This window comes from Salvelinus fontinalis, chromosome 5 (genome assembly GCF_029448725.1).
Source record: "Salvelinus fontinalis isolate EN_2023a chromosome 5, ASM2944872v1, whole genome shotgun sequence".
Classification (NCBI taxonomy): domain Eukaryota; kingdom Metazoa; phylum Chordata; class Actinopteri; order Salmoniformes; family Salmonidae; genus Salvelinus; species Salvelinus fontinalis.
In genome coordinates, this window is record NC_074669.1 from 53442358 (window position 1) to 53466731 (window position 24374).

At 45.8% G+C, this 24374-nt stretch overlaps 1 protein-coding gene across 9 annotated transcripts in view; it reads right to left on the reverse strand.

Annotated features, from left to right (window-relative positions):
* The window catches only part of LOC129855821 (pericentriolar material 1 protein-like), a 36040-nt gene that overhangs the window by 7556 nt on the left and 4110 nt on the right, over window positions 1-24374 (reverse strand). For 6 of the 9 annotated variants that reach the window (XM_055923866.1, XM_055923861.1, XM_055923859.1 and 3 more), the window contains 25 exons: window positions 23978-24229; window positions 20116-20439; window positions 19270-19440; window positions 17434-17553; window positions 16894-17074; window positions 16654-16763; window positions 15975-16263; window positions 15507-15699; window positions 11238-11444; window positions 10747-10913; window positions 10408-10628; window positions 9159-9292; window positions 8837-8966; window positions 8455-8634; window positions 8025-8209; window positions 7618-7818; window positions 6418-6697; window positions 5304-5449; window positions 4485-4717; window positions 3195-3375; window positions 2150-2469; window positions 1611-1775; window positions 1390-1446; window positions 624-796; window positions 226-357 (listed from right to left, as the gene is read on the reverse strand). In XM_055923866.1, coding sequence (XP_055779841.1) covers window positions 226-357; window positions 624-796; window positions 1390-1446; window positions 1611-1775; window positions 2150-2469; window positions 3195-3375; window positions 4485-4717; window positions 5304-5449; window positions 6418-6697; window positions 7618-7818; window positions 8025-8209; window positions 8455-8634; window positions 8837-8966; window positions 9159-9292; window positions 10408-10628; window positions 10747-10913; window positions 11238-11444; window positions 15507-15699; window positions 15975-16263; window positions 16654-16763; window positions 16894-17074; window positions 17434-17553; window positions 19270-19440; window positions 20116-20439; window positions 23978-24229 — 4752 coding nt within the window. The remainder of the gene's footprint in view (window positions 1-225; window positions 358-623; window positions 797-1389; window positions 1447-1610; window positions 1776-2149; window positions 2470-3194; window positions 3376-4484; window positions 4718-5303; window positions 5450-6417; window positions 6698-7617; window positions 7819-8024; window positions 8210-8454; window positions 8635-8836; window positions 8967-9158; window positions 9293-10407; window positions 10629-10746; window positions 10914-11237; window positions 11445-15506; window positions 15700-15974; window positions 16264-16653; window positions 16764-16893; window positions 17075-17433; window positions 17554-19269; window positions 19441-20115; window positions 20440-23977; window positions 24230-24374) is intronic. The other 3 variants (XM_055923867.1, XM_055923862.1, XM_055923864.1) reach the window with 2 other exon arrangements.

Sequence of the window (24374 nt, forward strand, 5' to 3'; positions counted from 1 at the left end):
GGTAATGAGAGAGAGAGAAATGGACGGACAGAGTGTTTTAGATGGATGGCTGGAGAGAGCGAGAGGTGTCGGGAATGAGCTATGGGAGAGAGCGAGCTAGAGAAAAGAGCTGGGGTAAGTTTGAAAAAAGAAAGGAGGGAGTGGGAGATATGACAGCCACGTGATTTAATGAGGCGGTAGGTGTGTGTGTGTATATGCCTGTGCGCGTATATCCGTCTGTCTCACCCCGTCGCTGGTGGCCAGGCTCTCGCTTGGGGTGAGCTCTGACTGGGAGCCGGCCGCCCAGGCCACGGGACCCAGGGAGGAGGCCTGGTCCTCGGCCGCACTCTTCTCCGTTAGGTGCCTGGTCACTATGTCCTGGCGGTCAACAGCAGAGAGACATGGTTAAACATGAAAATCCAACAGCAAGGAAGAAGGTTACAAGGAGCTGTACATTATGAGAAAATAAAAATAAACAATAATTTGACAACATTTCAACCCCTCAGGTCTTTATCAGCAGCTCCTTGTGGCTTGTATCCATTCCTAGGAGGTTCACCCATAGATTGTATGAAATACTATTTACAGTCTCAGAGTAGGAGTGCTGGTCCAGAATCAGCACTAGATCCTCATTCGGACGTGTTCACCTGTAGGGAGTAGAGTGCCCTCTGGCGCAGGTAGTCGGTGTTGAGCAGCTGCAGCTCGTGGAAGAGCTCGATGAGGAAGTGGGGCCGCGACTCGTTCTGGGAGATGAGCGTGGCCACCTCCGAGTAGATGGTCTCCCTCAGGGCCTCGAACAGGGAGAAGTCACTGCTGGCACCTGGAGGTGTTAAACCGCAAGACAAGACACTCTAGAAGATGTTGTCGCAAGTAATAAGAAGCAGTCATATGTGGCAGTCTATATCTCAGGTTTCCATCCAGTAGTGAAGCGGTGGCATTGCAGGCTTTAGCTCCAGCCCTGCTAAAACATACCTTCATCAGGACCTTGATTAGCTGAATCAGATGTGTCAAGAGCAGGGTTGGAGAAAAAGCTTGCACACCGAGTAGTTCTCTAAGAGCAATGTACGGCTTTAATCAAAGGCAATGATACTGTACAATCCAATACATTGTACCAAATTTCAGGTTATATGTTCTTAAATGTAAAAGAAATAGCAATTGCATTGAAAAATGTATATATTTTAAAGCCAATTAGAATGCCAAGTATATTAGATCAAGCTAGAGATTCTAAGGTTACAAAGGTTGGGATCTAGTTTGAGTTCGTTAAAAGTTTAACTGTATTACATGCAAGAGGTGCTTGGAAGACCGATATTAAACAAAAGTTTTTTTTTTTTTTTTTTTTTTAAACACTCCAAACTTCAATCAGTGACAATCAGTGTTAGCTGGTGCTTAGCTGTGTGCTAGGGGTGAGTTTACCTGGCGCTTCAGTGCATGCAATTCTGTTAGAAAGGAAAGGTGTTCTCCAAGCATACGCTGTGAGGAAAATCAACAACAAAAATGTGACGACATAAATAAACGTAAAAGTAAAATGTGGTCACATTACAAAAAGGTGAGGGACATAAACCAAATAAAAAATGATAATCAAACTAAAGATGTGAGTGGACAAGGTGTGGTGTGATCGGGTCAAGGTTTTGTACCGGAGGAGAGGTCGTTGGGCTTGTTGCCTGTCTTGGTCTTGCTGTCCAGTTTCTCCTGGGTCAGTTTGTCCAGCAGGCTCTGGTTCTGGTCCCGCTGGCGATGGGGCTGCGGCGCCCTCTCCTGGACAAAGTCGGCCGTGCTGGACACGCTGTCACTCTCCACTCCTGGAGATACACACAAGCAAGGAAAGAGAAACATTCAAAACAAATCGAGGGGAGAACGTATGAAATAAAACAGAAACAAACAATTACACATCATTTGTTTAATTTTTTTGCATAGATGGCATTGCTCAAGGCGACTTGGTCAACACCATTTCAGCTTGTGTCTCCTAATTATTAAGAGGTCTTCAAATATCCATTCTTATGTTTTGAATATATCAACAGGCAGGTGCTACACAATGGTGGTGGTTGGAGCGAGTTACCTCCCTAACTGAGCTGCCGGAGAGGAAGGAAAATGTCAAGTTCGAGAAAAAGTGCTCAATATAAATCATTACATGTCCCGACACTGAGAATTGCATGTCCCGACACTGTCCCCATACCCGTGTTCTTGTGGTGTCCCTTGGCCCGCCGGGTCCTCCTCTTGGAGTTTGGCGTCTTGTCACGGGAGGCCAGGCAGGCCTGGGCAGAGACCTTACGTCCTGCCCTAAAGGTCTTGGTGACGGTGGTGGGGTCAGCCGGGTCCGGCATGCTGCTGAAGCTCTCCTGGGAGGCCTGGTCGAAGGCCTGGGTCCGGGGGATGTTAGCCCCTCTATGGGGTAGAGGGGAGGGGGATTCGTTGATAGGAGCTGGAGGTTGGGAGACGTTGAGCCAGCCAGATTCATGGCCACGACTGCTGCTTCCTTCATTCTGCCTCTGGGGCCTGGTGGGATGGATACAGACAGAGAAAGACAGTTGGACTAATGAAGGATTTTTTTGTGTGTGAGAGTAACAGAAAACTAAGTAGTAATGAAGTATGCCTTTCATTCTTTGCACACACACACACACACACACACTAGGGCTGGGAATTGCCAGGGACATCACAATACGATACTTAGGGACCTCCCGGGTGGCACAGTGGTCTAGGGCACTGCATCGCAGTGCTAGCTGCGCCACCAGAGTCTCTGGGTTCGCGCCCAGGCTGGGCTTTGTTCGTGCCCAGGCTCTGTCGCAGCCGGCCGCAACCGGGAGATCTGTGGGGCGACGCACAATTGGCATAGCGTCGTCCGGGTTAGGGAGGGTTTGGCCGGTAGGGATATCCTTGTCTCAGTATGTATAAAAAAATAAAATAAATAAATAAAAAATAAAAAATGTATGCACTCTACTGTAAGTCGCTCTGGATAAGAGCGTCTGCTAAATGACAATAAAAAAAAAATAAAAAAAATACAATATGTATTGCGATTCGACAGAGATTGTATTGCGATTTGATGTTCCAAACATATTGCTCACTTTATGCCTGCTACAGAGGGACAAGAGAGAGCATGAGAAAACTCGTTTTGATCAGTCAGGGAAATAGAAGTGCTGAAAACATGTATCGTTACAATTTCGTCCAAAAATAATATCACGACATGCAACTATGGATTTTTTCCTCCCATCACTAACACACACCTTTTGTCTACAGTGTTGAGTGGGGAGCGTTGTAGGGGCGGGGGGAAGCTCAAGTACTCTGTCTTGACTGAGGTGTTGGGATCCAGCTGCTGCTGCTGCTGGTTGTCTGGGCTGGCTTGGCTACCAGCACTCTGAAGGAACTCACCCATAGCAGAAGGGAACAGGGGGTTGAAGTTAAACCCTGTGGAGGAGAGAAAGAAACGAAGTGAGCACACATATTGAGGTATATTGTGCAAGTTAGCGGTTTTTCCATTATGAATCTGGTTCTGGAGGCAGATCTACAGAGTGCGGCTGTGCCAGCTAGTGACCAAAGTCATAAAATCTCATTTTAAACCTAGCCCCAACTGCTATCCCTAAAGCCTAACCTTAACCTTAAATTAAGAACAAAAAGCTCTTAGAGAATTTTTACAATATAGACCATTTTGGCTGGCTTATTTAAGAGAAAAAAAATACATTAAAAAATAAAATAGCTCAGTTCTGCCTCCTGGACAAGACTGATGACAATAAACATCAACCTGCGTATATTGTGATCTGGAAACAACTTTGTTACAAGTGTATCAAATCAGGAATTTCTCCTAGTATTCCAGTATGCCCTCTGTGCCAGAGCTTCTCAATTTCTAAAGCTAACCTCTGAATTGAACTGGGTCAAGGTGACAGGTATTTGTAGAAGACTGCCTTCTACAACATTATTACAAAAGCAATTGATACATTTTTGCACACCCAGTCCCTGAAAGAAACATTTGAACACTAACTATACAAAACATTTAGAACACCTGCTCTTCCCATGACAGACTGATCAGGTGAAAGCTATGAGACAGGTTAAACCTTGAGACATGTATTTTGTGTGCCATTCAGAGGGTGAATGGGCAAGAATTTAAGTGCCTTTGAACGGGGTATGGTAGTAGGTACCAAGCACACCGGTTTGTGTGAAGAACTGCAACGCTGCTGGGGTTCACACGCTCAACAGTTTCCAGTGTGTATCAAAAATGGTCCACCACCCAAAAGGACATCCAGCCAACTTGACAACTGTGAAAAGCATTGGAGTCAACATGGGCCAGCATCCCTGTGGAACGCTTACGACACCTTAGAGAGTCCATGCCCTGACAAATTGAGGCTGTTCTGACAGGGGGGGGGTGTGTATGTTCGTTATAGTCTGTGTACATTCTTGGATTTTACATTCCTTTGAGAAAACTGTCACTCATACAAAAACAGATACTTCATAACATCGAGGAAGGATCTAAAAACATTGGATGGAAGGATGGAAGTTTGAAGGGGTGTTGGAAGGCGTACCGGAGGAGAAGGGCGAGAATCCGGCCAGGCCGGGAGGCAGGTTGAGGGCCTGGTTGACAGAGGGGGGCATGGAGGAGGTGAAGGGGAGAAAGAGGCTGGTGGGGGAGAGGGGGGGACAGGCACTGCCGGAGTCCCGGGACGTGGATCCCTGGTTCTGCTGACCTGACGACGAGGACGGCTGCTGCTGCTGCTGTTGTTGTTGACGAAGCAGGTCGCTCAGCACCAGTTTCAGTCTGGGGACAAACGGGATACAGGCAAGTTAGTGTTAAAACCTAAATCACATTCATGAATTCCCAAGTTTAAGTCTGATTTCATGTTCACATGTACTGCAGATAGCCAATCACGGTTAATTGACTATGCATTTAGAACTATACATTAACGTAGACATGACATGCGTGTGAACCTAACAACCCAGAGCTGCAATAAATAAAATGTTCATAAACTGAATTGTGAGGTCTGGAAAACAGACGCTGATAATTTCCCTCATGCAGTAAAATCAGCCAGTGACATTAACTTATTAGTAACGTTTCTGGGGACTTAAGATGAGAATTAGCTGCAGTATATTGCTAAAATATGGTGCAATGTTTGTTGTACATCTGTGTCAAATGGGTCCCGTGTGGCTCAGTTGGTAGAGCAGCGCCAGAGTTGTGGGTTTGATTCCCATGGAGGACCAGTACGAACAAGTATGCACTTACTACTAAGTGAGTCGTAAGTCGCTTTGGATAAGGGCGTTTGCTAAATGACAAAAATGTAAATAAACCAATAGAATACGTTTTTCTAGTCGATTTGTTTTGGTCTGTAGCGGTGTGTTCGGTCTACCTTTCGACGTTGTTCTGCTGCCAGGCCAGCTGTGTGTAACATTGGCTGAGCTGGTGCATGACCAGGTGAACCTGAGGGGAGGACAGGTTGTTGGGCAGCGCGTTGTACGGTCCCGTCAGCAGGGTCTGGAGCATGCAGGACAACGTCTGGAGGGGGGGGGGGGGGGGGGGGGGGGGGGTTAGAAGAGTGAGAGGAAGAGATGTAGAAAGAGTGTGTGTGTGTGTGTTTGGAGAGAGAAAGAAAGTTTGAAAGACGGATAGAGAGAGAAGGGCAGGAGAAAGAGGGGGGAGAGAGAGAACAGAATGGTATTCATGAACCTGTCCGTCAGTTGGTTTCCCCATACAGATTCTGACACCCAGTCAAATAGGAACTCAAGCCAACGGCTGATTTCTATAAAGGAATAGCAGCGTTGGCATTTCCATCAGGACGACACACGCTGAATAAATTCAACACCATGCCCTATAGGTTAATAAGTGTCACCGCCACCGTGCTATATCAATGACAACGTGGAGAAAATCCATTTAGGCACCTCTAACACAAGACTGGCGTGAGTAATACATTTTCTTTATTAACTTACTTTAGTGAAACGTAATAGACGTTGAACAGAAAGGAAAGTGAGCAGAAATGCCAAACATTTTTTGGCGGTGTGCCTTAGGTTGCTGCTACCTTCTCTATAGGTTGGGTGAAACAGACCAGGGGGCGAATACATCATATTCAGAATATTTGAAATACTTGGTGTACTTTATTTGGCTTAGCTGGTCATGTAAAATGGAAACAATCTCCACGTGCCAGGCAAGCTAAATGAACCTCAAGTACCTCATTTGGTAAGAGAGACCTGGTTCGGATGTGTACTCCAAACATTTAAAATACTTGAGGTACTTAATTTAGCTTGGAGGGTACAAAGAACAAAAATGGTGCAAACCCCTCATGCCAAAATCAATACATTCCACAAAGTGAACATGCGAGGTTCCCTTAGCTCGTCAGGTACAATGGAACCAAACTACTCATGCCAGCTAGCCTCGTACCTGACAGGCTAAATCAGGCACGCCTCAACCATGTCAAACGTTTGAGATAAGCCTAGGTGACTGAAGTGTGGGCCAACTGCTATACCAACCTGCTGATCCTGCAGTAGGGTCTGACACATGCTGGTGCTGAAGTCCAGCTGCCTCTGTAGTGTGCCCACCTGCTCCTGCCAGTGGCGTGATGCCAACCCAGACCCAGGGCCAGAACCCTCCTGGAAGGATAGCTCGGCCGCCCAGCGCAGGTTCTCCTGGCGCCTTGCACCCCCGATGCTAACGCCGCCGTGGGCTTGTTGCTGTTCTTTGGCTCGAGAACGGGGAGAGGGACGGCCACTAGCTTCGGATGCGAATTGTTGCGGCGGCTTCAGAACGTTGCTGGAGAAAAAGCACAAAGGGGGAGAGTGATATATTTGTATTATTGGGTGTCCAGCGAGTTGTGGGTGCTGCTGTGAATGCAAGACCCAATTTTCCCCACAGAACTCTCATGATGCCAAGATTCAAGTTTTATTTGTATTATGTATGGGGGCTACATATGGTATACATCGTCCAACGAAGTCCATACTTGCAGGTTCCTTCTCGACAACAATAAAAAAAACTATACGAAAACGAACATAAATAGCAGTAGAATACCGTATTCAACCATATATCAATAGAATCATACGGGGTGGATCAAAAGCCTGCAGACTCAGTATCTCTTGGACTGGAGTTAGGTTAAGGTTAACCCTAACCCCTCATATCACTACTACAATGGATTAATCCTTAAGAGTCTATTAACAAACCTATAATAAAATATATATATATATATATAAATCAAATAGGTCAGTTTAAGCTAGTGATATCAGTTTACATGGGCTGCATCTCAATCCACCCATGTCGACCTTTCGCTTCTGCGGTGGAAGGTGGCTGAGCCACAGCGTTGTCAGTCAGACCAGGAGACGTCCCGGAAATTGGTCTTCTCATGAAAACGTCTGTGGCGGCGGAACGGTTTGGCCTACAAACTATTGCGACGGAAAGACGAGACTCCCGAACGCGTTGGTGTTCCCCGCTTTGCTCTACGACCCCCACAAGTGTCACGTGACTCGTCTGAAGGTAACCCCTACAAACACATGGAAGCACAAAGGTAGTTTTGTGCCCAAAAAAATAAGGGGTTAAATATGTATATTATAGTTTTTTTTATACCTAAAGGGTTCCTAAAATTCAAAATCAAATAGACTTTGAGGTTAAGACTATTGTGCCCTGTATATTTATGCGTAATTGAAAAACAATGGGTTTCCTTGTATGCCTCTTTCACAGACCTGCCCAGTGTTTTCCTGTTGCTGTAGGATCTCTGCTTCCTAGTGTAGCATGGGACGTCATCACTGGAGCTGGACTCTGCTCCGTCTTCTTCTTCATCCTCCTCCTCCTCCTCTTCTTCTTCCTCCTCAGCGCCCAACTCAGAGGGGTAGCCGTCCTCGTCCAGCTGACACGGGGTGGAGCCGCCCCATGTGGCCATGGTCCTGAGGAAGGTAACAAAGTCAATCAAGGCCCAACCAAGAGACAAAACCAATCCCTCTAGGCACTTCATGTAGATATGAAAGCATTTGATGGCTAACAGCATCAATCTACTTCCATCTGATACATTCAGAACGCTTCACATCATGGAATTCACCCGATTATTTGGGGGTCTTAATCTAGGGGGGGGGGGGGGTAACGCTTCGCTCACCTCTCGTCTCTGCCGAGTGGCTGCGTGGCGGAGGCGGCGTGATCCTCCGAGTCCTCCATCCTGTAGGGGGAGTCGCTGAGGCCGCTCCTCCTCTGGTGCTCGGCCATCAGGGACTCCAGGTGCTTCCTCCGCTGGCGCAGCTCCTCCCGCAGGATCTGGTGGCGCCGCATCTCACACCACAGCTGCTGGGGAAACATGAAGGTAAATGAGCGCTGTCATTTTCATGGTTACGTCTGCATGATAACTCACACTCCTATACAGCTCCCTGACATCCAGCCATGGTTAACTCGGTCACGCTAACCCTCAGGTAAATCCAGGTAAAAAGTCTTCTGTATGATTTTGGCGAGCCATCAAGTTCGTGGGATGAGCATACTATCCTTGACGTTACTGTGAATTGACACTGTCAGATCAAAACAAATCAAGAACCCACCTCGTTGTCAGTGACAGAGGCGTTCGCGGCGGCCTGGGCTGTGGGTTTGAGCGCGGCGGTGGCGGCAGGAGAAGCGTTGGCTTTGGGGGCTGCAGCAGGAGCAGGGGCTGGGGTGGAAGCTGCAGCCGGGACCTTCCTCATCAGGGCCTGCTGACTCACTGTGCTGCTGGACACCGATGACTGGAGAGGAGAAGATGGGAGGGAGAGGTAGAGCGTGTATGCGAGAGAATGATAGGAGAGAGGAAGGGCGAGGCTCTCTCAAATAACACCCTATTCCCAATATAGAGCACTAAGGTTAAAAAGTCAGAAACAAGTTCTGACACCAAAGCCTTTCAACACAATCAATCAGGAAATAGAGTGGTGTGTGCTCAGTGTGTGTTACCTGCAGGTCGGGGCAGGCCCACTGCAGGTCCTGGATCTGGTCTTGGATCTCCATCAGCCGCTGGCGTTCCTCGTGAAGCTGCTGCAACTCCTGCTGCTGCTGACGAAGCTTCTCCTCATACAGCTTCTCCCTGAGACACACAACTTATTTTAGATTCACAAACAGAATCACCGGCGGTGTAATTCACACACGCTTAAAGGCAGAAATTCACTCACTCAGATATAAATAGACGGAGGTACTTTCATACACTTATGATGGTTCAACGGCTTCTACCGCGGGTGTGTGTGTTAGTGCTCCGTATGGGTGTGAGTGAGTTTCCTACCTGGCCTTGTCTGTGAGGGTGAGGTCTCTGGGGCTCCTTGCTGCAGAGGAGCCAGCAGCAGCACCTCTGGTGTTGTTGGGCTGCTGGTGGAGGCCCTCGTCCTCGTTGGCCGTGGTGGCGTCTGTATCGTCACTCTGGGAGACAGAAAGTCACATGGTTACTATTCCGTAAGGCCATTGCCCATCTTGAACGGCTCAAATTCCAGCTCTTTATTTTCTTGGAATGTAAAAGGGTCCTCCTCCACTCTTAACTGTCTAGACCAGTCAGCTGCACCATGGTCATTTTAGATTCTGTACCATGTGGTCTATTTTGTATTATTGACTTATTTGTGTGTGTTGATATGTTTCTACTCGCACGCGCTGTGAAAAAGTATTTGCCCCCCTTTTATATGATCTGCTTTTGCATATATATACACTTTTTTTTTTTTATACTGAATGTTATCAGATCTTCAACCAAAACCTAATAATTAGATAAAGGGAACCTGAGTGAACAAATAACACAACAATTACATACAACACCCAAAGCCCCTGTTTGAAAAATGTGTTGCCCCCTTACACTCAATGATTGGTTGTGCCATCTTTAGCTGCAATGACTCCAACCAAATGTTTACTGTAGTTGTTGATCAGTCATTCACATCGCTGAAGAGGAATTTTGGCCCACTCTTCCATGCAGAACTGCTGTAACTCCGTGGCATTTGTGTTTTCAAGGATGAACTGCTCACTTCTTGTCCTGCCACAACATCATCTCAATTGGGATTAGGTATGGACTTTGACTAGGCCAGTCCACAACATCAAATGTATTGCTTTTTAGACATTTTCATGTCGACTTGTGTATTTTGGCTCACTGCCTCGCTGAATGACCGAGCTGCGCTTCAGCTCAGACAGATGGCCTGACAGTTCCCTGTTGAATTCTGATAATGGAAGGAACAGGAATTCTGCTCTAAGGTAAGTCGTCCAGGTCTTGAGGCAGCAAAGCATCTCCAAACCATCATACTATCCCCACCATGCTTGGCCGTTGGTGTAAGGTTTTTACTTTGGAATGCAGTGTTTGGTTTTCGCCAGGTATAACAGGACCCATGGCATCCAAAAAGTTATACTTTTGAATCATCCGTCCATAGAAAATTCTTCCAAGAGTCTTGATGATCATCCAGGTGCTTTTTGGCAAACTTGAGTAAACTTTTTGGATGAGATTGGTCCCATTACTGACTTGCACTATGCTATGTTTCTCTGCTTCTAGTCAGTCCTCTCACCTGCACCATGGCCACCAGCTCCTGGAGCTGCCGTAGTTTCTGCTTGGCCGTCTGCAGCCGGTGAACTTTGTGGGCGAAGTCTGCGTCCTCGTTCCCCAGGCTGCTCCTCCTGCTCGAGCCCTCGCTGTCCCGGCCCCTGGCCCCCCGCACCTCTTCATCCTCCAGGGCATCGTCATCATCATCGTCATTGACCTGGTTGTAGGGCCGGTTGTACTGGCACTCTGGTAGAGGCAGAGACAAATCAGGGTTAGTGAGATGAGTGGGTTGTGTGTATGTGTGAGAACAGCAGGGGGGGGGGGGGGTGTACAGGTGTACAGCATGTAATGTGCGTTGCGCTACCTATGGCTGAGGGGATGTTGAGGCTGCGGAGGTTGGCTGCTGCACAGCGGTTGTTGATCTCACACTCGGTGTTGAGCCTGCCGTCAGCGTGGTTGTTGGTGCTGCCTCCTCCTCGGCCGTTGGTCAGACTGTTCATTTCTGTCCAGTTCCCAGAATGCTGTGGGTTTCTGACCAGGGGAAAGAGAGATGGAGAAGAGGGTCAAGACTCAATTTCACTTTCTGCCATGATTTACCCTTGGGAATTGTATTCATCTAAATAATATTTCTTAGTTTGTTCTCAATGACTTGCCTGGCTATCTTTTACAATAAAGACCTGGTAATGTGGGGCACATGAAGGGAACAGATTATATGCTTGGTTTGAAGCTAACCAGTTATTGTCAGTGGTTTCCGGTTCGAATGATGCTTAGTAACAAATGGACAAGGCCCACTAATAAACAGCTCTAATGAGTTGTAATAATGACTTCACCCTACTCCGTCTGTCCCTCAAGTACCTGATGTTTGTGATGGGGGGCCGGCGGTTCTCCTGCTCCGAGTCGAACATTGTCTCCAGCATGGAGCCGTCCTCCTCAGTCTCCGCCTCCTCCTCTTCCTCCTTCACGTTCTCGTTAACCGTGTCCACCATCATGTCCGATGTCTGCTCGTAGTACTGCACCAGCTCACGCAGCTCGTTCAGACGCTTGTGCACCTCCTTCAGCTTCCTGTGGTGGGAGGGGGATTCTGTTTTTTTAAAATGGTTTGATTCTGTTTTAAATGTCTCCACCTCGAGGATTTAAAAGGATTGGATTGGCCTTCTGCCCAAAGTGTGCACCCCCCTCAAGAATTGAAAGCACCACAAGTCTTTCTTTTGAGTCAAATTTCAGAGAGAATGTGGGGGAATGAATAGGGAGAAATGGAATGTGGGAAAGAGACCAAGGTTGATACACGGACAACTGAAATCAATGAAGGAGTGACACTTAACTAATTGGATCTATTGTTGCGCCGACTGATGAATGAATAAGAGGGATAAGGGTGATGGATGGTAGAGTTTGTCTGAAGGAACAGTGCAGTATGGATCTTCAGCTGCCGGTACAGGAGAGATACAAAGGGTGCATGCTAATAGTCTGACTTGGTTCCCTCTACTCGTCTCCTTTGCTTCATTGGCACTGGGTTGTATTCATTAGGGCACACAAGTCCAGGTAGTCCCAATAGACATGGAACACTGGTCACTTTAATGTTTCCATACTGTTTTACTCATTTCAGATGTATATACTGTACTCTAGTCAATGCCATCCTATTCAACTATTGCAGAATATATAATATTCTATCCTACAGACATACTAAATATTCTATCCACATACTATCCGCAATGTCTATACATCCCATAACATACAGTGCATTCGGAAAGTATTCAGACCACTTTACTTTTTCCACATTTTGATATGTTAGTCTTATTGTAAAATGTACTAAATACAACAACAAAAACAACTCAATCTACACACAATACATAATTTACATAAGTATTCAGACCTTTCGCTGAGACTCAAAATTGAGCTCAGGTGCATCCTGTTTACATTGATCATCCTTGAGATGTTTCTACAACTTGGAGTTCACTTGTGGTAAATTCAATTGATTGGACATGATTTGGAAAGGCACACACCTGTCTATATAAGGTCCCACAGTTGTCAGAGCAAAAAGCAAGTAATTAGGTCGAAGGAATTGCCAGTAGAGCTCCGAGACAGGATTATATAGAGGCAGAGATCTGGGGAAGGGTACCAAAAAATATCTGCAGTATTGAACACAGTGGCCATGAACACAGTGGCCTCCATTATTCTTAAAAATGGAAGAAGCTAGGAACCGCCAAGACTCTTCCTAGATTTGGCCGCCCGGCCAAACTGAGCAATCGGGGGAGAAGGGCCTTGGTCAGGGAGATGACCAAGAAGCCGATGGTCACTCTGACAGAGCTCTAGAGTTGCTCTGTGGAGATGGTGAGAACCTGTCAGAAGGTCAACTATCTCTGCAGCAATCCACCAATCAGGCCTTTATGTTAGAGTGGCCAGACGGAGGCCACTCCTCAGTAAAAAAAGGCACATGACAACACGCTTGGAGTTTGCCAAAAGGCACCTAAAGACTCTCAGACCATGAGAAAACAAGATTCTCTGGTCTGTTAAAACCAAGACTGAACTCTGTGGCCTGAATGCCAAGCGTCATATCTGGAGGAAACCTGGCACCATCTCTACGGTAAAGCATGGTGGTGGCAGCATCATGCTGTGGGGATGTTTTTCAGAGGCAGGGACTGGGAGACTAGTCAGGATCAAGGGAAAGCTGAACAGAGCAAAGTACAGAGAGAAGCTTGATGAAAACCTGCTCCAGAGTCCTCAGGACCTCAGACTAGGGGGAAGGTTCACTTTCCAACAGGACAACAACCCTAAGCACACAGCCAAGACAAAACAGGAGTGGCTTTGAGACAAGTCTCTGAATGTCTTTGAGTGGCCCAACCAGTGCCCGGACTTGAACCTGCTCGAAGATTTCTGGAGAGACCGGAAAATAACTGTGCAGCGACACTTCCCATCCAACCTGACAGAGCTTGAAAGGATCTGCAGAGAAGAATGCAAAAAACTCCCCAAAAACAGGTGTGCCAAGCTTGTAGCGTCATACCCAAGAAGACTCTAGGCTGTTGAAGCAGCTTTGGCAACGATTACAAAGTACTGAGTAAAAGGTCTGAATACTTAACTTAAGGTTGGTGGTGCTATTTTCACATTCGGATGAAAAGCATGCCCAGAGTAAACTGCCTGCTACTCAGGCCCAGAAGCTAAGATATGCATATTATTAGTAGATTTGGATAGAAAACACTCTGAAGTTTCAAAAACTGTTTGAATGATGTCTGAGTATAACAGAACACATATGGCAGGCAAAAACCTGAGAAAAAATCCAACCAGGAAGTGGGAAATCTGAGGTTTGTAGGTTTTCAAGTCTTTGCCTATCCAAGATAGGAAGTGCAATCAGACCAAATTTACACTAAGGCTTCCAATAGATGTCAGTCTTTAGAACCGTGTTTCAGGCTTCTACTGTGAAGGGGGAGAGAATAAGAGCTGTTTGAACCAGGTGTCTGGCAGAATGCCATGAGCTAAGTCAGGCGTGCGGTCGGTGAGAGCGAGCTCTGTTCCTTTTAATTTCTAAAGACAAAGGAATTGTCTGGTTGAAACATTGAAGATTTATGATAAAAACATCCAAAAGATTGATTCTATACATCGTTTGACATGTTTCTACAAACTGTAATAGAACTTTGACTTTGTCTGGACCTAGTGCTCGCGCCTTGTGAATTTGAATTTGTGAACTAAACGCACAAACAAAAAGGAGGTATTTGGACATAAATTATGGACTTTATCGAACAAAACAAACATTTGTGGAACTGGGATTCTTGGGAGTGCATTCCGATGAAGATCAAAGGTAAGTGAATATTTATAATGCTATTTCTGACTTCTGTTGACTCCACAACATGGCGGGTATCTGTATGGCTTGTTGTGGTCTCTGAGCGCTGTACTCAGATTATTCCATGGTGTGCCTTCGCTGTAAAGCTTTTTTGAAATCTGACACAGCGGTTGCATTAAGGAGAAGTATATCTTTAAGTAAATGTAACATTTTCATTATTTTTAATACATTTGCAAAAATGTCTAAAAAACGTTTTTTCCTTTGTAATTAATTATGGGGTATTCTGTGTAGATTGATGAGGGGGGAAAACTATTTAATCCCTTTTACAATAAGGCTGTAAGGTAGCAAAATGTGGATAAGTCAAGGGGTCTGAACAGTTTCCAAATGCACTGTACACATACACCACCATTCAAAAGTTTGGGATCACTTCTAAATTTCCTTGTTTTTGAAAGAAAAGCACATTTTTTTTGTCCATTAAAATAACATCAAATTGCTAGAGGCCAGCATCCCGGTGTCGCCTCTTCACTGTTGACGTTGAGACCGGTGTTTTGCAGGTACTATTTAATGAAGCTGCCAGTTGAGGACTTGTGAGGCATCTGTTTCTCAAACTAGACACTAATGTACTTGTCCTCTTGCTCAGGTGTGCATCGGGGCATCCCAATCCTCTTTCTATTCTGGTTCGAGACAGTTCTTGTTGTTCTGTGAAGGGAGTAGTACACGGCTTTGTACGAAATCTTCAGTTTCAGCTGTGCTAACATAATTGCAAAAGGGTTTTCTAATGATCAATTAGCCTTTTAAAATGATAAACTTGGATTAGTTAACACAACATGCCATTGGAACACAGGATTGATGGTTGCTGATAAATGGGCCTCTGTACGCCTATGTAGATATTCCATATAAAAAATATTCTGCCGTTTCCAGCTACAATAGTCATTTACAACATCTACACTCTATTTCTGATCAATTTGATGTTATTTTAAATCGACAAAAATATGCTTTTCTTTAAAAAACAAGGAAATGTATAAGTGACCCCAAACTTTTAAACGGTAGTGTACATACATACATACCTATACTCCGGACATTGCTCGTCCATATATTTATACATTTCCATTGTTTTAGAGATTTGTGTGTATTGTTGCGAATTTTTTTATGTTACTGCACTGTTGGAGCACACAAGCATTTCGCTACATCCACAAAAACATCTGCTAAATATGTGTATGCAACCAATAAAACTTGATTTGGGCAAGTCCAGGAAGTCCCTCTGCGTTTGTCAGTTTTCTTCCTTTTTTTGCCCCATGAATACAACTGTGGTGTGATGTGCACTGATCATAATAATAGTTTGAGTTTAGTACCGGAGTTTGTCAGCTGGGGCGTCCTCATGCTGGGGTTGCTGGGTGTGTGTGGAGGGGTGGTAGGTGGAGGCGTCCCTTCTTATGGCTGAGGCCCCATTGGGCTCTCTGTACAGGGCAGATGGGCGGTCCGAGGAGGGGCCCGCGCCCAGAGCCAGGCTATGCTGAGAGGACAGGGACACACTGGCGCTGCGACCTGAGGGACCAACCCACACATCACTCACACATGCACAACAGCAAACTTACAAGCTTCTATCATATGCACCAGGGTTCTCCCCAAAGAACCTAAGATGGGAGCTGCGCCACAAAAAAAAAGAAAACATGTAAAAGTTTGTTATGATTGCAGGAAAGGGCAGTTGCAGGTGTTAAAATAAGAAAAAAATATATATATAACTTCCCCCCTCTCCAGGCCTCCATCCCTGACGGCGTTAACCTACTCCTAGTCAGTTACAGAGACAAACCATAACTTACAGGAGTTGTTGTTGAGGGTCTGGTCGCGGAGCGAGTGCAGCTCCTGCAGGATATTGTCCATGGTCTGCTTCTTGTCCTGCAGCTCCTGCAGCTTGGTCAGCTTCGCGCTCGCCGCCGAGGCCGACGTAGGGGTGATGGAGGTCAGGGAGGTGAGAGGGGGGGGACGGAGGAAGGAGGAGGCGGCAGAGTGGGGAGGAGGGGACGGCTGGGAGGAGCGAGAGCGGCAGACTTCCCGGGAGAGGGAGAGGCTCGCGGCTTGTCTGCGGTTGTCTGGGACTGCTGCCTTGGTCTGAGGAAGGAAAGGGACACAGGATGTTAGTAGGTGCATGAACACAAATAACTCAGCATATATTACTTTGATGGGTAGCACTTCACATTACCACACAGGATAAAGTGACAATAAAATGGTAACAAGTTCTAATTACTCAACATGAAGACTTCATTTTGCCGAGTTATCCCTTCATTTAAATGTAATCATTCTAGTTACAGGGTTATACACCACGTCTGTAATAGAGGGGTAACAATACCTTGTTATTACCACATCAGCCTGTGGCGTAAAGTAAACATTTTGATGTTTGCCAGGGTTGTATTCATTAGGCATCAGACAGAAGAAAACGCTAATACTTTTGGCTACGGTGTGCCCTAATTCCTACGACCCGGTATTGTATGTTGCTGGTACCTGGGAGTCGTGCAGCTGGTTGTGGAAGCGCTGAATGAGGTCGTTCAGCTCATCGTTCAGCTCCGAGGTGATGCTCAGCCCTGACACACTGCCTGTGGTCTCTGTCGGCACTGGAACACACACACCAAATAAAAAAGGTTACGTATGTGTGTGTAGCTACCGACTCTGCATGTGCGCTGTGTGTCCAGTCAGAGTGTGTGCTCCTTTGCATGCGCCCTCTCTATACGGCCCGTGTCTCACCGGTGTCAGCCATGGTGTGGGAGGCGTGCTGGGAGCTGTGCTGCATGGTCAGTAGTGCTGCCTGGCGGCCCTGTAGAGCCCTGAGCTGCTCCTGCTGCTCCAGCATCTTCTTCAGGAGCTCGTGCTGCTTCCTCAAGTTCTCCAGCTCCTCCTTCTGTTCACTGCGGCCTGCAACACGGCCCTGTTGGAGACACACACACACTAGAAAAATCGCCCGCACAAGCAAATCTGGTTGTGCGTCAGATGCTGACCGCGCAGACTTCCTGGTGTTACACCAGCAATGGAAGGGGGATGGAGGGATGCAGAGGGGGAGGGAGAGTGAGGGATGGTGGGCAATAAGATTAGCCTCGGTCTGCTTGGGTGACTACTTCTAGAAGCAGCGTCTTACTATCTGGTAGAGATTGTAATGCATATCCCTAGTCAGCGTATCAGATTGGATTGGTCACAAACGAGATAAACACCTCTAATACAAAAGCAAATAATTTTAAAAAACTAGCTGAAGCAGGAGGGGCTGTCAGAACTAAAGGAATGGCTACTCACGGTGGCGTTGGAGGCGTCCGAGGAGCGCACCTCCATGTTGAGGGAGGCGCTCTCTGGCAATGAGCCTGAACCCACGGCCGAGTCCTGTGTTCCCGCCTCGTCCTCCTCGTTCTCCCTTGCCTACAGAAGAGGGGGCGGTCAGTAAAATAGTAGGCACGTACTGCAAGCTCCCTCTTTGGCCTGACCTATACTGACTGTGTAGTAGCTATGGAAACCAGGTCTCCTCAAGCATTTCCTTCCCTTTCAATGTAATACCTGAACAGTGGTTGGAGTGATAAAATTAGTATACAATAATGAAAATAGGACTGCTGATAATTACTCACATAAATGCCAGAGGGGGGTCACCTATTTAATATTGATAGCAAGATCAAATGACACGTGCCATCCAGCAGTTCAGAAGCAATGCGTGTCATGTCCTAGATTTGTCTGCCAAATGGAACAAGACACACGACTGTCTTGTCGGCGTGTTTCAGACACCTTGGCATTAAAAAATATATACATGACCAGGGTGCAGTGAAAAGTTCCCAAACACAACTACTTGAACTATCAACAGCAATGTGAGAAAGAAGCAGTGGACTGCAGGCTTCTTTAACTTCTTATGGCTGCAGGGGCAGTACTGAGTTGCTTGGATGAAAGGTGCACAGAGGTGCCCATATTAAACGGCCTGCTCCTCAGTCCCAGTTGCTAATATATGCATATTATTATTCGTATTGGATAGAAAACACTCTGAAGTTTCTAAAACTGTTTGAATTATGTCTGTGAGTATAACAGAACTCATATGGCAGGCAAAAACCTGAGAAGTTCCACTTCCTGTTTGAACTTTTTCCTGAGGTGGCCGATTTTCAACCAAGCTCTCAATGAAATTACAGCGAGATATGGATGAGCTTTCACTTCCTACGGCTTCCACTGGATGTCAACAGTCAATAGAACTTTGTCTGATGACTCTAATGTGAAGGGGGCCGAAGGAGACAGGAATTAGTCACCACTGCCACAAGCTGATCACCCATTCACCATGCGCCTTCACATGAGGAGGACGTCCGTTCCACCGCTCTTCTGAAGTCAATCTAATTCTCCGGTTGGAACGTTATTCAAGATGTATGTTAACAACATTCTAAAGATTGATTCAGTACATCGTTTGACATGTTTCTACTGACTGTTACGGAACTTTTGGACATTTCGTCACGTTATAGTGGAGGCTTTATCAAACAAAACATGCATGTACTGTGTAACATGAAGTCCTATGAGTGTCATCTGATGAAGATAATCAAAGGTTAGTGATTAATTTTATCTATATTTCTACTTTTTCTAATTGCTATCTTTCGCTGAAAAAATGTCTGTGCTTATTGTGGTTTGATGGTGACCTATGGTGTAGTGCTTTCACTGAAAAGCATATTTGAAATCGGACACTTTGGTGGGATTAACAACAAGATTACCTTTAAAATTATATAAGACACATGTATGTTTGAGGAATTTTAATTAAGAGATTTCTGTTGTTTGAATTTGGCACCCTGCACTTTCTCTGGCTGCTGTCATATCGATCCCGGTAGCGGGATGCAGCCATAAGAAGTTTTAACAAGCAAAAGCCCAAGAAGGCTAGCGTAGCTTGTTTTTACTATCAATACCATAGAAAAAGTGAATTGAAACTAAAAGTCTTCCGAAAGCAGCCCCTTTCATCCTTAAATGACAGAAGGATGGAAAGAGAGATGGGCCAAAAGAGATAAAAAATAAAAAATAAATGAGACAGATCAAAGCAAAGCGAGAGAAAAGGAGAAAAACAACGAGACACAGAAAGAGAGACAGTGAGAAAGCCAGGATAAGCCAGTGTACTGTACTGACCAGCATCTTCTGCAGGAAGCGGAGGTAGGACCTCTCCTGCTCCTTGAGGTGGGCGATGAGGTGGGTGAGGCGCTCCACGTTGGCCGGGATGTCCTTCTTCTCCACCAGGTCATCCCTCATGGAGCTGGCCTTGCCGATGTACTCCCGGATCTGAACCAGCTTGCTCACCACCTGACAGGGACACCAGAGAGTGTGAGGGTGTGTGAGGGACAGGGTGTGTATGAGATAGTGTGACAACAGAGAGAGAGAGAGAGCATGTGTACGTGCAGGTCTGCGAGTGTAAATGATAGAGAGAGCGAGACAGAGAAATAGTGTGAGAGAGCGCGGATACCAGGCCGCTCACTGCAGACTGAGCTAAACGAGGGCAGAACTCACTTGGGAACATGCGGTGGTGGCATATTTTTTTTTAAATTGCCCTCAATACACACTGGTTTCATCGTCATCTTGCTCGCCTAGGCTCCCATCCTTGTTCTACCATTTATTTTCTTACAGGAGCGAGAACACAGCACACCATGTGATCGTTTGCAGACAGTACATGACGATCAGTTCAGTGCAAGCATACTTGGAACAGCATTTTCACCATTCAAGGTATGCTATTTATATAATTTTGTCCAAAATGGGTTACTGAGTAGGACAAATTAACCCAAAACTAAACTACCTTTATCGTATGCATTGTCCTGTCTGTTCTATTTTAACTAAGTATTAAAAAACTACAAACTTCAATCATTTGCATTGTGCAATAAGTAGTTGATCAAACAAAACATATACTGTCTGTGTGTAGTCTAAAATAGAAGTCCTGAAAAGCCCTAATCCTTCAGTAATCCCAAGTGCCTAGACGTTGCCTACCTGGCTACTGTCGATGCTGAGCTCTCCTCTCCCATCCTCCCTAGGGGGAAGGAGCCCTCTCTCGGCCCCTCTACCTAGCCTGGGGGTGTCATTGCTGGGCAGGGAGGGGGTGAAGGCGTCCCTGAGACCCAGGCCAGGGCTCTGCTTCTTGGCGGTGGCGGCGACGGAGGGGGTTGCGGGGGCCGAGGCTGAGGGCGCCTCCCGGCTCTTGTTGGTGTTGACGTGCAGCGGCAGGAACTTGAAGGGCTTTTTGTTTTCCGCTGCCAGCTCTCGCTGGTTGTTGGCTGCTGTGACGCGGCCCTGGGAGTCACTGCCGACGCTCCTCTGGGAAAAGAGAGAGCGAGGGATGTGTCACAACCTGGCTTCCAGTCTATATTCCAGTACTATGAAACAGAACGCAGCAGAACCTCTGCGATATAAAAAGCTGGAAAGAAAGTTATTTGGAACATTGAAAGTTTTCAACTATTCACATTCCTAAAGACAACAAGAAAAGTGTGCCTTTTTAACAAGAACAGTACCCTTCCACAACATCTTTGGTGAAATCTACACTAGGGATGCACGATATATCTGAATCGGCCAATATTAGCTAAAAATGCCAACATCGGTATCGGCCCGATGTCTAGTTCACCGCCCGATGTCAAAGCTGACGTGCATACCTATATAACATGACATACTGACGCTACGAAAAATTTGGCGCTACACACGCAACACAGCATTCCTAACCTAGCCCACACAACGTCTGCTGTGTGGATCGAGCAGTCAACAAGTCGAGCAGCCATTCGAAAGAGTAAGAAAAGTTCAGCGAGACAACTCAAAGGGGAAATCCATTAACAGCAAGATAATGGAATTCCTTGCCCTTGACAATCAACAGTTCTCTGTCGTGGGTGAGGTTGGCTTTTGCCGACTGGTTGAGCACCGGTACACAATACCAAGTGCGCTAGATTTCAGATGTTGCCCTACCGGAGTAACACACTAATAGCGTCACTGCTATTAGCTTCACGACTGACATTTGGACCGGCGATATCAACCCCATGAGCATGCCGAGTCTGACATCCCAATGGGTCGTCAAGGATTTCGTACTGAGGAAAGTCGTATTGCATGCTCATGAAAATGCTGGTTGTCATTCCGCTGCTGCCATTTCAATGGCATTTGAGAACATGTTTGAAACTTGGAACCATGAACACACTAGCTAGCTCCATTCGAACAACTGACTCGAGAAATAAGCTCATCAACTGCAGCAGACGTGATACCCTCTGTCATGGCTGTGAGAGCAAAATTGCAAGATTATGTTATAATACTTTTATTGCATCAAATGGTTGTTTTATTCAACAGAATGGAGTATTCTTAACTTTTGTGTGTGTTCTACTGAGGATGGGCCTCTGGGAGATAACACTGACAGGAGATTTACGATGTCTTCTGGGTGATAAAACCTAAAGAGCATTCCAGAGCATGAGTTAATGTTTTTGTTCTATACCGTACCAGGGAGAGATGGTTCCAGTTTGGAGTCAGAAGGCCAGACACTGGTCTCTATACAATGAAAACTGTTGACACAGCAGATACCTATAATACATAGCAAACAGTATCTTTCATACAAATCTTAACCTTGTGACCCATTCTATATATCTGTTGTTCGTCATGTAGGTTGAAAGGGGTGTATCTTGGCTATAAAATACTTTTGTACTTTTGTCTCGCGGCTCTCAACGAATCATTTGACCGTGAATCGACGACCAGCCATCATTATCGTAGAGCACTCAATCGATTCACTTATATATATTATATAGTCGTTTCAATGCCATGTGGTGGTTCATTTCTTTACTATCAAATGAGGAGAGACAAACTTATCACACAAGTCAGAGTTATACTTTAACTAAATCTTGAATCACTTATTAATAATAGAGGTCAATACAACGCACACATATATATATACACAATACCAAGTGCACTAGATTTCAGATGTTGCCCTACCGGAGTTACACACACACACACATATATGTGTGTGCGTTGTATTGACCTCTATTATTAATAAGTGATTCAAGATTTAGTTAAAGTATAACTCTGACTTGTGTGATAAGTTTGTCTCTCCTCATTTGATAGTAAAGAAATAAACCACCACATGGCATTGAAACGACTGCTTATAAAAACTGCCAACACAGGCTGTGAACAAGCGAGTCGGTGGCATTCGCTCTTTAAGGTGTCACCGCCATGCTCGATGCTATGTACAAGGACCGCTACTTCGATGCATACAAGAAACAGGGTTTACGTGAAATGTTACATACACAGCTGGACAAGATGGAAACGGACATGGTGACAGTGCGCACCGAGGAAGAGGCCACGAACAGAGAGCTGAAACTTCACTGCTTGACATGTATGATGAAATCCTGGTTGAGAATGAAACGACTGAACAAATTAACAACAAAACAGCACAGCAAGTGAAAGAATTAGGTTCTGATTATGTTTTACTGGTAATGGGGACATACATAAATGCCAACAAAATGACTTTTTGGTCAGTATGTGTGTAATCTTTATTTAACTAGGAAAGTCAGTTAAGAACAAATTCTTAATTACAATGACGCCCTATCCCTTCCAAACCCGGACGACGCTGAGCCAATTGTGCGCTGCCCTATAGGACTCCCAACCACGGCCGAATGTTAATTATTATTTTACATTTCACCTTTATTTAACTAGGCAAGTCAGTTAAGAACAAATTCTTATTTACAATGACGACCTAGGAACAGTGGGTTACCTGCCTTGTTCAGGGGCAGAACGACAGATTTTTACCTTGTCAGCTCGGGGATTCTATCTAGCAACCTTTCGGTTACTGGCCCAACGCTCTAACCACTAGGCTACCTGACCGATAACTAGGGTTGCAAAATTCCGGTAACTTTCTCAATTCCCAGGTTTTCCAGAAATACTGGTGGGAAACCCAGGAATCTCCCAACTGGGATTTCTGAAAAACTTGGAATTTGATTTTGCACCCTTACCGATAACTAATATTTAATGTGGCCTTTTAAGCATTCTAGTTAAATAGTTATCACACACACGGACACACCGGTCTAAGGCACTGCATCTCAGTGCAAGAGGCATCACTACAGTCCATGGTTTGAATCCAGGCTGTATCACATCCAGCAGGTATATTTCACTGGTCATCCCCAAAGCCAACACTTCCGTTGGCTGCCGTTCCTTCCAGTTCTCTGCTGCCAATGATTGGAACAAATTGCAAAAACCACTGAAGCTGTAGTCTTATATCTCCCTCTCTAATTTTAAGCATCAGCTGTCAGGGCAGCTTACCGATCACTGTACCTGTACACAGCCAATCTAAATGGCACACACAACTACCTCATCCCCATATTATTACTTACCCTCTTCCACCCCAGTATCTCTACTTGCACATCATCATCTGCACATCTATCACTCCAGTATTAATGCTAAATTGTAATTATTTCGCCTCTGGCCTATTTATTGCCTACCTCCCTTCTACATTTGCACACACTGTATATATATATTTTTTTAAATACATATATTGTGTCATTGACTGTACGTTTGTTTGTGTAACTCTGTGTTGTTTTTGTCGGACTGCTTTGCTTTATCTTGGCCAGGTCGCAGTTGTAAATGAGAACTTGCTCTCAACTGGCCTACCTGGTTAAATAAAAAGGTAACCTTTTTTTTTTTATTATTATGGTTTTTTTGGGCAAGGAAAATATTGGATATTGGTATCGGCCAAAAATGTCATATCGGTGCATCACTACTTTACACATTTCCGGATGAACTATTACCCCCCCTTCCAGACACCAACCCCCAACAATCACAGATGAATCCGCCAAGAAATGCATAGTTCAGAAAACTCTAGGGAGAATCCTCTCACCTCATCGAGGTCAGTGAAGTTGATCCTCTGCCGGAGACGTTCCAGCTCGGCCTGATCGGGCACCGACATCTGGGTGGTGTACTTGACGTGGGGGAATGTGTGAGGGGTGTTTGTCCTTCTCCGCCCCGTGCCAGGTGTGGACTCCGGGGAGATGTCATTGGTCAGCCGGCTCTCCGCCACGCCGCCGGCTGAGAATTTCTTCCTGTTCTTCTCCGTCGAGCGGTTGGCCTTCTTCTGCTGGATGCCCCAGTCCTGAGAGGGGACAGGAAGCTCAAAAGGGGTGTAGGGTGAAGTTATCCCTAAACACTGATCTTGGGTCAGTTTTTGTATTTCCTCCCCACAAATGGTTCAGGTTAGGATTGAGGGAGGGGGAAGCTGATCCTTGACATTTACCTAG